The sequence below is a fragment of the Macrotis lagotis genome, chromosome 7 (genome assembly GCF_037893015.1).
Source record: "Macrotis lagotis isolate mMagLag1 chromosome 7, bilby.v1.9.chrom.fasta, whole genome shotgun sequence".
In the NCBI taxonomy this organism is placed as follows: domain Eukaryota; kingdom Metazoa; phylum Chordata; class Mammalia; order Peramelemorphia; family Peramelidae; genus Macrotis; species Macrotis lagotis.
The window spans coordinates 48,323,175-48,334,193 of NC_133664.1; the positions used below are offsets into that span (position 1 = coordinate 48,323,175).

The 11,019-nt window shown below is 48.6% G+C and overlaps 1 protein-coding gene across 1 annotated transcript; it reads right to left on the reverse strand.

The window, feature by feature from the left end:
• Positions 1–3,494: 3,494 nt before the first annotated feature.
• On the reverse strand, positions 3,495–7,746 carry LOC141492502 (GATA zinc finger domain-containing protein 1-like). The gene is made up of 5 exons (XM_074192825.1): positions 7,302–7,746; positions 6,932–7,057; positions 6,700–6,759; positions 5,347–5,530; positions 3,495–4,838 (listed from the first exon to the last, which is right to left on the reverse strand). Exons 1-5 carry the CDS (start codon positions 7,650–7,652, stop codon positions 4,648–4,650), a joined length of 912 nt encoding a protein of 303 aa, XP_074048926.1. The 5' UTR covers positions 7,653–7,746; the 3' UTR covers positions 3,495–4,647.
• Positions 7,747–11,019: the final 3,273 nt, after the last annotated feature.

Consider the following 11,019-nt stretch of genomic DNA (forward strand, 5'->3'; position numbering starts at 1 on the left):
AGGTCTAATGAGAGTGGGGCCACCATTGAAGGGTGGGCACGATCAGGCCTGGTGAGGTTCCCTCACAAATACCAAGCAGCTGAAGGAAGACTCCTTAAGCCCCCCACAAGCCCACACGTCTGACACCAGTTCAGAGAGCAGTGAGTGTTGGGGTTTGGTCACTGAGCTTTATTGATCATCTGTGTGTCCTCATAATACCATTGACCTCCTTCATCAATAGTAAGCCTTTATTGAATGCTGGCCACATCTGGCATGACCATGTACTGGGGAGCTCCTGGGTGGGTACAGGACACCCCTGCAAGCTGGTTTCCCTGGTGGCTTTAACAAAGCTTGTTGAATTAAATTGACAGTCATTAATGATGCACTAATGAATGTGTTGAGGAGATCTTTGGTGGAAGGCTACCAGATAATTGGTCATAAAAGAAGAGCCCAGGGGTAGGGCAGAGTCTGCTGTCAGGGCTCTCTCTTAGTCTAGAGCATGGTGGCATTTTCTGTGACCCAGTCACAGCACAGAATGTTGTGTCCACATTGGGCCAGTCACATCTCCAGCCACCACAAACCCGTGGCCACTCAGCTCTCAGTCTCCCCCTGCGTCCTTTCCATGCCACCCTCCCCTCTGACTTGTATTGCAGGTACAGTGGGGGTGGGCTAGGGATGACCACTGGCCTGGGAGCTGAGGGCCTGCCGAGCCTCTGAAGTTTCAAGTTCATCAAGAGTTCATCACTTCTTTCCATTTATCCACAGCTCTTAGGAGACTCAAGTGGACCTGGGGTCCAAACTTCTGGATGGGAAAGGAGCCTGGACCTTGGAGAAGCTTTTGCTCAGACACCCACAATCAGATTTGTTTGGGTAAGTAAACTTCCTTGTTTATAATGAAGTCTGCTGACAAAAGCAGCTCATGTTTTAGAGAGAAAGGGCTACCGTGTGTTTCAAAATGTGGAGCATTTGTAATTAGATTGTTGACAGCAGGCAGGAAAACTGGAAGATCCGGGTTCAATTTTTACCTCTCCCAAAGACAGGGGACTCTGGGTATGTCACTTAAACTCTCAGGGTCTCAGACCATTTAAGACTACAAGTTGCAGGGGCCAGTCACCATGAGTAAATAATTCAAGCTTATTTATAGAACATTTCTAGTTTGCAAAGTGTTTTACATATATTATGTGATCATCGCAACAACCCTGATGCTATTTTATAGTTCTGTTTTATAGAGGAGGAAACTGAGGTCAGGTTAATGAATATTTTCAAAGGCATCAGAGACCTGAAAGAGTACTACAATCACTGTCAACTTCCAAACCCTTTCCAAATAAAACATTAAAAAAAGAGTCTCTGGACAACCAAGTCCCATCAGTGATGGAATTCTTAGAAGAGATTTCTCATCTGAAGAAACTGAGTTTGTGAAATCCCCAGGGAATGGACCAAAGCAGCAATGAAGGCTTGGTGTGCTTTATATGCTAAAATATAAAATATTTTAATATTAACATAATACTGTCTAACTTCAACTTTGTTGTATCTCTTTGGAAATTAACCTGCAAATTTAGTCATCAGAATGAGGGCCTGCTTCTGAAAGCTGTTCTTTAATGGTGGCAAGAGGTGAGTTAGAAATCTACCCATTTAGTTCCTTAACCAGTACATTATCAAAACCATATAGTTAGACAAATGTGGTAGCTAGAATATTTTAAAACTGGGATTATTTTGTGGCTACTAATTCAAGCTTCTTTTTATTCCACATCTTATTTTTTTAAAGTTTGGTTGCATGTCATTTGTTCAATCTAGGAGGTTAGTCCATACTCAGAAAGTTTTTTCTTTAAAATTACATTTTAATAAACTATTTTATGTCACATTTTTCATTTTACCAGTCAGTTCTTTGCTTAAAACAAATTTGGATTTGATTTCAAATTCAGAATATTTTAAATTTTTTTAAAATTCTGCATTCAGTGAATACCTTCCAAAAAGAACATTAAAAAAATTATATAACGATGTATGGAGAGCACATATTTGTGTATGTATGTATGTGCAAATTTATAAATGGCCTGAGGCCATTTGAGCCTTCTCTCACTCTTTTCCTCCAAAACCCCTTGATATCATGCTCCTTGGCCCAGGCTGTGGTAAAGGGGTGCCCCGTCCCCTTGGCCAAGGCTGATGCCTCCTTCGATCCTCTCTCTCTCCTCCAGCAGCCTGCTTCCTCAATCATCCCCTTGGCTGCTTGTCGTCCACCAGTTCCTTCCCTCCTACCTTCAGACTTATTCAGCCCTTCCAGCTCTTGTCTGGGCTCTCTTCCCTTTCTCAGTTGGGCTCCTTGACAACAGTCTGTACTCTGCCTTCTCTTCCACCATAGTCTGGCTTTCAGCCATCCTCTCTGCCAAGTTGATGCTGCTGTCTCTCCCTCCTCCTGGCTAAGCTCTTCCCCGGCTTTTTGGACCTCAGGCTCCTCCACGATCCAGGTAACTACGTATGGGGGGTTCCCCAAGGTTGTATATGCTACCCTGCTCTCTTATAGCCATCAGTAACCCAAGGTTTAATGGTCACAGATATATAGATGACAGCATCTACCTCCTAAGGTTGTTTGTTGAAGCCGAATGAATGCTGTTATGGAGCCACTGAAAACTGTCCAAAACTGAACTTGTCACCTTTCCCTACAATGTGCCCTCTTGCCACCTTCCCAACTTTCTGTCTGTCCCCTGGCACTGCTGTCCTTCCAAGGTCCCTGGACTCCTCATTCTCCTTCATCCCACTTATCTTCTCAGTTGCACAATCTTGCTTTCAGCTCCACAGAATTTGTTGAACTCAAGCCTTTACCCCATTTACCCAATGTCCATCTTTTAGGGGGGCCTCATCCCTAGATCATTGTTAGTCTCTGAATACTCCAGACTGCAAAGTAATACCCCATTGAGACATTTCTGACCACACCATTCCCTTCAGCCAGCCCCAGGAGCTTTCTGTGTCTTCTGTTTACCTTTTGGGCATTATTCTCCTTCTGGTCAGACCGACATCCTTCCTCCTTACCACAAGACTGCATCATGTCTCTGCTGCTTTGCCTGCTATGCCGCCCCTTCTTTGGCTCCCTCTAACATGGATGTAGCTCAACCCCGTCTTCTGTCTTCAGCCCTTCAGGATCCCCCCACCAGCTCGGGCCTTCCTCCGGTTACCTTATGTTTACATCATGCTTTCTTCAACCGTGGGCCAGCCCTTGATGGCCCCAGGCATGAGCCCTCTTTGCCGGTCTCACTCCCCCCCAGCAGTCAGCTCCCGTTCTCTACTCTGATGGAAATTCCTCCAGCAGGACTGCTGTTGTAGCTGGTGCCTGGCCCCTGGGAGGTACATGAGAAGGCTTAGTGACCAAGTGATTGAAATGGCCAGTTAGGGACAGGGAGGCCAAATGGGGCCTCCTGGGAAGATCTGGGGGTAGAAGAGAGCAGTGTGGCTGGGGTAGGTGTGGGACTGATCCTGCTTAGCTGAGGGAGAGGGCAGGGAAATGTAAATAATGAAATACAAAGTAGTTTTGAAAAATATAGTTTAATCTGAAAGTTCTAAGCATATTTTTACAAAGATATTTACAATGACTCACAACTACTCTTGTGGAAGACGTAGAGTGCTATTAAATACAATGAACTGTAAGACTTGATTACAATCAGTCCTACCAGACACAAGCCAAAGTGTGTACAGAAAGGGGTGGAAGACAGATGACTATATTCAAACTTTTCTATTTCCAAACCGGGGGGTGAAATCTCCCCTCTCAGTTTGTGGCCAGCAGATAGGCAGCTTCACATCTTGGGGCTGAGCTCCCTCTGCTCCAACCCATCCACAGGAACACATTCACGAGAAATGTTTCTTTCCAAGATCCTTTTTGAAAGGATTAGGATTTGGTCACATGGTGCGCTGATAGCCCTTGGTCTGATCTGGTAATGAGCAGCAGCTTGGAGCAAATCGAAGAGGTAGGGAATGAGGTCACCCTTTAAGAAACTACCATCAAGTCAATGGAGCCACTCCTGTGGCACTTTAAGCTGGGAAGCTTTTACAAAACTATCTGGTGAGCCCAGACCACTGCCCAAGGCCCCTATTGGGATTCTAGCCACCAGGTTAGTTTCAGGTCCTGGTTACAATCCAGTAATACATACTCAATGGATGTCACTGTGCAATTCCCTATTTAATCTGTGTGGATGTGTTTATTTCACAGTGACAATATTTTAAATCTAACAAAACATTGATAGTTTTGTGTTTGTTTTATTGACATTGGTCAATCTAAGACTGACTGGAATCTAAGGACCGAGCATCAAATAAATACTTTGGGATGGGAAGTTAGCCCCTGCAGCATTACACTGATGACAAGATACACCTGTGAAAAGCAGGGGCTGCCTCCACTGCAAGACATCTTAGCTCAGCAAAGGAGACATTTATCCTATTCCATCTTACCCTATTCTATAGAAATACCTTTTTAGAATTATTCTTAAAAAATGATTAAAAATAAGTGAAGAAAAAGCTAACTATGTTCAAGAAGTTACTATATGTCTAACTGGTAATAACGAAAGGTTTTTTTAAAAAACTGATTTCTTCAGCTAGCCAGCAATTTCAGTAAGTAAACTGTAGGATATCTGGTAATGGTTTGCATAGAGGATATAGGTAAATTGAGTTTTAAAAAGCCACCCTAGACTACAAGTTGTTGGCAACTGTTTCCTTAATGGTTATTGCAGGAGTAGGTCCAACATGAGTCCATATATAGCCTTTTTCTGGTCTAGTGGGAACAGTGGGGAATGGTGAGGAGCGAGACTTGAAATATTCTGAAGGTGCATGACAAACAAATTCCAAATATTCCATCTTCCTTGGAAGATCTTCTTCTGGTCCTATAAGGAAGCAGGGAAAGTGAGACTTACAAAGAGAGGACAAGAGGTCACTATAACAATCACAGTTTTAGCTTACTGCTGCTTCCACTGGGAAACTAGCCAAACATCCCTTCTGGAGCTCCCACAGTGTGATGGGGGAGCCATTCTGTACAAGGGGGAGCGGGTGGTTCCTAGCTCTCCATACAATGAAAAAGAAATGTGGCCTAAATCCCTCTCACACAACAAGAGGCAGAGGTTGGGGAATGAACTCGGGGCCATCCTTGTTCTTCCATGGATTGTCCTCAAAATCCTCTCTATAATAAATGCTTTGGCAAATACATAGGGGCAGCTTATGGTATTTGGAGCAACCTTGTGCACACCTGCATCTTAAGCACTGTAGGTATCTGTGCGCCTAAACTCTGAAGTCTCTAGCTCGTCTTAGGGTTCGGCCTTGCCTGCTCTTTGGGCTCCACAATGCCCTGACTACCTGGGGATCAAGCTGAGCAACTTGTGCACTTGCCAGACTCACCTATGATATAAGATGCCGGGTCAAACTGATCTTTGGGACTGGCCGTGGTGGGGATGAGCCATGTTAGCGCTGCGCTCTTCTCACAGTACTGGTCCTGGATGAAGCCCCTTATCTGAGCATAGTATGTTTTTCCATCTTGTTCATCAACTACAGAAACAACATCTCCAATTTGATAGTACACTCCCTGGAAAGATCAAATAGTTCCTCTTATTAAAAAGTAACAGAATCCAAAGCTGACCTTAGCAGTGAGAAGTTAGTGGCTACCTTCAAACATCTGAAGGGCTTGCGGAGGAAAGAAGGCCTGTTTTGATTTGGGAAATTCTACTCTTTTTTTTTCCTAGCAGGGCAATTAGTAGTGTTGAGAGAAGTCCTGGTCATGTACAGGTCACTCAAATGGCCTCAGAGGTCTCTCCCAACTCTGAGACAGGCCAACAAGGATATGTTAGTGTGTTGGTACAGAGCAGAAGTCTCCAATGGCCCAGATGATATTCCAGTGTAGGGTCTTTTGATTTTCTTTTTTAAAAATTTTATTTTATTTTTGCAAGGCAATAGGGTTAAGTGACTTGCTCAAGGTCACACTGCTAGGCAATTATTTCATATCTGAGGCCACATTGGAACTGTGGTCCTCCTTATTCCAGGGTAGGAGGTCCTTGTTCTGGAGATGGCCCTAGGTCTAGGAGGGGTGTGAACCTGAGCAAGTCGTAGTCTGCGTAGTCTGCACATCTGCCTCCCAGGGCTGTGAGGATTGAATGAGATAATATTTATAAAGGGCCCAGCAGAGCTGCCTCATACCACTGGTTCACATGGTTCCTTTTTGTGTTATTCTGAAATTGGTCAGTATCTCTAATTTCACTAGGGCTACAGAAAATATGTCCTAAAACTCAAATGCACAGGAAGGTCCTTTGGTCAGAAGCTTGACTGGGATCTGCTCTAGCTTCAAGTTGTGTAAGACTAGGGCAACATCATCACGATGTGTCTTAGGGATCTTGTTGGAAGGCTCCTCTAAGCACACAAGGACACGCGTTCTTGGCAGCAGCAGGACGCCAATGGGTCACTTTTTTAAGGTCCAAGATTAATTTTACAGTTAGCTGATTATTTCACAGAGAGACAGAAAATCCATTTTCACTCTCGCGACTGATTAATCCGGTTAAAAGGTAGAGATGTTGCCGCTGCCCGGCTGGCCCCTCCGTCACTGCCGGGGCGGGGGCTGCGGCACCCCGACACCCGGGGGGGCGCCCGGCTCCTGCGCCCCCTGCCCGCGCACCTCCACGGCCGCGGCGCCAGCCTGAGGGGGGTCCCCTGAACTCCCACCGAGGGCGGGCACGGCGGAGGGGCTCCGGGCCCTGTCCTTACCTTGTGGAAGATGGACTCCGCAGTGATGATGGTGGAGACGGCTTCGGGGGCTTTGATGGGCTAAAAGGCCAAGAGCAGGCGTCAGTGCGGGGCCCGGGGGCGCCGGGCCGGGGGCTCCGCGGGTCAGAGGGCGCGGCCGGCCGGGCCGCGGGGGCGCACTGCCCCCCCCCCCCCGCAGAGGCGGCCCCGCCCCCGAGGCCCCGCCCCTGCCCCTCCCCCCCGCCTCACTCACGTTCTTCAGCTTGAAGATGTGCCGGCGGCCCTTGCCCTTGGTGGACACCTTCTTCTCGGCCGCCGGGGCCGACTTGTACTTGGTGTTGCGCAGGCGCGCCGAGCGCCGGTGGATCTCCTGCTTGCTCTGCCGCCCACACATCAAGGCGCAGGCGCGAGCGGCCGCCGTTAGCGGGCCGGGCCGCGGAGCCCCGCCCCCGCCCCGCGCCCAGCTCGGCCCCGCCCCCGCTCGGCCCCGCCCCCGTCTGGGCCCCGCCCCCCGGCTCGGCCCCGCCCCGCTCGGCTCCGCCGCTCACCTGCTTGCCGCCCCTGCCCCGCCCCTACCCGGCCCCGCCCCGCCCCGTCCCCCCCGGCCCCGCCCCGCCGCTCACCTGCTTGCCGCCCCCGCCGCCGCCGCCGCCGCCGCCGCCGCCGCCATTGCTCTGCTGCGAGGCCGTGGCCGAGGAGCCAGCGAAGCCCGAGCCGGGGCCTCCGTGGCCGCCGCCGCCGCCGCCGCCGCCGGGCGCGCCCCCGCCGCCCGCCGTGCTCGCCCCCGCGCCGGGCGCGCCGCCCCCGGCCGCCGCGCCCGCGGCCCCGCCCGCCGCGCCCGCGCCCGCGCCCCCGGCGGCCCCGCCGCGGCCCGTGCAGTGGTTGCAGAGGATCTCGCCCTGCGCGCCCTTCTTCCACATGGACGACGACGTGGTCCGGCACACGCTGCACGTGGGCTTGAGGCCCAGCGGCATGGCGGCCGGCGGCGCGGGCGGCCCGCGGGGCCTCAGGCGCGCGGGAATGGCGGGCGAGGGCCTCGGCTGGGCCGGCCGGGAGGAAGCGGCGGAGGCGCGGAGGCGCCGGGCGTTCCGGGGCCGCGCAGCGGCGGGGGCCCCCTGCCGGCCGGAAGACTCAGCGGCCGCGGCTCCGCGCAGCGCGGGAGGGGCCCGGGCGGGGGGGGGGGGGGGGAGGGAGAGAGGGGGGGGAGGGGGAGAGGCCGGGGGGGAGGGGGGGAGAGAGAGGGGGGAGGGAGGCGGGGGGAGGGGGAGAGGCCGGGCGGGGGAGGGGCGGTTGGGACCCCCGGGGTCACGGAAGTGGGGGGCCTGGGGAACACGCCGCTGGGACGAGTGTGCGGGGAGAGGGGAAGGGGGTGCTGAGGGCTGCGGCCTCCTTGGGGCGGCTGGGTGGCGCAGTGGGCAGAGCCCTGGAGGCAGGGGGCCCTGGGTTCAAATCCGGCCTCAGACACTTAATAACTACCTGGCTGTGTGGCCTTGGGCATGCCACTTAACTCCACTGCCTTGCAAAAAAAAAACCTTAAAAAAAAGGCCCTCCTTGAGAGGAAGGGAAGAGGTTTAGGTACAGCGTGAGATAAAAAAAAGATTTCGGAACAATACAAATATTCTCTAATGTGTTCAGGACCAGGTGAATAATGTAAGATGGAAACACAGAAGCCCAGAGAAGGCCACTGGCTTTTCAGAGGTCCTCGCAGCATTCACTACTTGTTTAAGCTTCTGAATCAACTTTGTCCGGCTACATTTTACCACCAAACCATATGACCCATACAGGGTTGAATGTATCATGAGCGCATCCCAGTTGTCCTTAACAAGGACTTCATTTGAAGCCCCTGCTAGAGGTCGTTTGCAGTGTTTGGGCGATTCCTTGCCTTCTTGCCCTTAACTTCCCTACTCCACGCAGGTGGAAGCCAGTAGAACCGTTTTAAGGAACCATTCTCTTTAGCATGGCTGGACTCACAAGTTACTGCTGAGCCTTCCAGGATTGGGAAGTGGGAGAATGACAGCCGAAGTGTATAACAGGTGAGCTGAAGGGGGTTCTAGATTAGGGTTTCTTAATTTGGAGTCCTTGCACTTCTTTAAAAATTTTTTGATAACTATAGTACAATCAGTTTCCTTTGTAACCACATATATTTTATGCATTTTAGCTAGACAGCTAAAGTAAGCATGACAGAAAAAGATTAACCATACTTGGTCTGGACCAGGTCATAAGCTCCTCGGGGGCAAGATTTATCTTTTGCCTCTTTTTGTACTTTCAGTACTCCTTAGCAGAGTACCTACCACATAGTAGACTGTTAAAAACTTTTTTTATTTATTTAAGGCAACATGATTTGCCCAGGGTCACACAGCTAGGCAATTATTAAGTGTCCAAGGCTAGATTTGAACTCAGGTCCTTCTGATTCCAGGGCTGGTGCTCTATCCACTATGCCACCTAGTTGGCCCCCACATAGTGAACATTGAATAAATGATTATTGATTGATAGATGCCCAAGATAAAAATCAGTTCAAGAAATGTCAATCAGAATATGTGACATATCATTCTCAATGACTACTGTGTCAGGACCAATAGGTTGTCCTGTCATTCCCCTCCATAAAAAAATCCGTTCATTTTTATTTTTTTTAGGTTTTTGCAAGGCAAATGGGGTTAAGTGGCTTGCCCAAGGCCACACAGCTAGGTAATTATTAAGTCTCTGAGACTGGATTTGAACCCAGGTACTCCTGACTCCAGGGCCGGTGCTTTCTCCATTGTGCCACCTAGTTACCCCTCCATTCGTTATTTTATCAAGAACAAGTCATCATAGACTAAGCTGACTTCCTTGTTTTGACAGGGATGTATAGCTGATAGATCAGAGGAATGCTTCAAGGTACAGTTAACTCAGATTTTAGCAAAGCATTTGGTAAAGACTCATGATTTTCTTGTGGACAAAATGTAGGCTAGATGATAGGTACAGAGATTGGAACTGGTTGAGATTGCTTTACTGTTTTGATGTTATCTTGGAAGGAGTTCTCCAGTAGGATGCTTCAGGGATTTGTTTGGCCTTAGGCTTCTCATTATTACATAAATAAATACCTAGATAGCATATGTATCAAACTTTCAAAAGACACAAAGGTAGGAGGCTAACATTGTGAGGATTCACAAAGATCTTGGCAGATAAGAATATTGGATCAACTCAAAAAGGTGGAATTGAATAGAGCAACTTGGTGATAGAGTGGATAGAGCTCCAGACCTGGAGTCAGGGATACCTGAGTACAAATCTGACTTTAGACACTTACTAGCTGTGTGACTCTGGGCAAGCCACTTAACCCCATTGCCTTGCAAAAACTAAAAAAAAACAAACAAAAACCCAAGAATGAAGGATAAACATTATGATTATTATATGTATATGCATATCCATATAAAGTAAGGAAAGGTAAGACCTCACTTTAACCTGGCTGAGTCTCAATTTTTATATTTATAAAAGTGGAAATATAGTAGCTCCTGCTAAGAGAATGAGATAATCCCTGTTAATGATTTACCAGTCCTACCACTCTACATAAACATAAACTTTAATGAATGATTACTTCTCTCTTTAGTTGCCAAGTGAGTCAGAAGTCACTTGTGAGTACTATCTTTTTATTTTTTTAATAGTGAAATCTCTCAATCTCATCCAGACTGGAAGTGCAGGGGCCATTTCTGGACCTGATCCCAGTGCTGACCAGCACAGAAGCTTTCACCTCCATTTTTTTTCCCTGACCAAAGCCAGTTCTTCAGCTTTATAGCCCCACAAGTTCACTCAGTTCAACAGTCTCAGGCTCCCTAGCGGCACAGCAAGCCTTCATCACCCCTCTGCTCACCCCATGTAGTTGGTCCACTCCTAGCTATATGGATTAAGCTCTTTGTACATTCTCTTAGCAACAACTCTATTATCAAGTTAGCCACATCCTCCATTTTTGCCCAAAGAATACCACAGAACTAACTTTTTTTTTTAGGTTTTTTTTTCAAGGCAATGGGGTTAAGTGGCTTGCCCAAGGCCACATGGCTAGGTAATTATTAAGTGTCTGAGGTTGGATTTGAACCCAGGTACTCCTGACTCCAAGACTGGTGCTCTATTCACTGCACCACTTAGCCACCCCTATCAGAACTAATTTCTAAGATAACTAACATAACATTTTTGGCAAAAAAAAAAAAGACATTTTAAAGTTGTTTCATTTCAGTTGTCACATAAAATGGACCAAAATTTTCCTTTTAAAGACTTGAAGGACTCTGCAGTGTGGAATAGTGTAGTCTAATGGTCCTGGGTCAATGATAGAAAAAAGCCTCCTATGAGTTGTTGGTTGGCCCCACTAACTCT

Excerpts from the sequence above, each read along its gene's own strand:
- LOC141492502 (XM_074192825.1), bottom strand. The coding sequence starts at position 7,652 with ATGCCGCTGGGCCTCAAGCCCACGTGCAGCGTGTGCCGGACCACGTCG. Across the intron at positions 7,058-7,301 it reads GCGGCGGGGGCGGCAAGCAG|AGCAAGCAGGAGATCCACCG; the intron begins GTGAGCGGCGGG and ends TGTGGGCGGCAG. Across the intron at positions 6,760-6,931 it reads ACATCTTCAAGCTGAAGAAC|CCCATCAAAGCCCCCGAAGC; the intron begins GTGAGTGAGGCG and ends TTGGCCTTTTAG.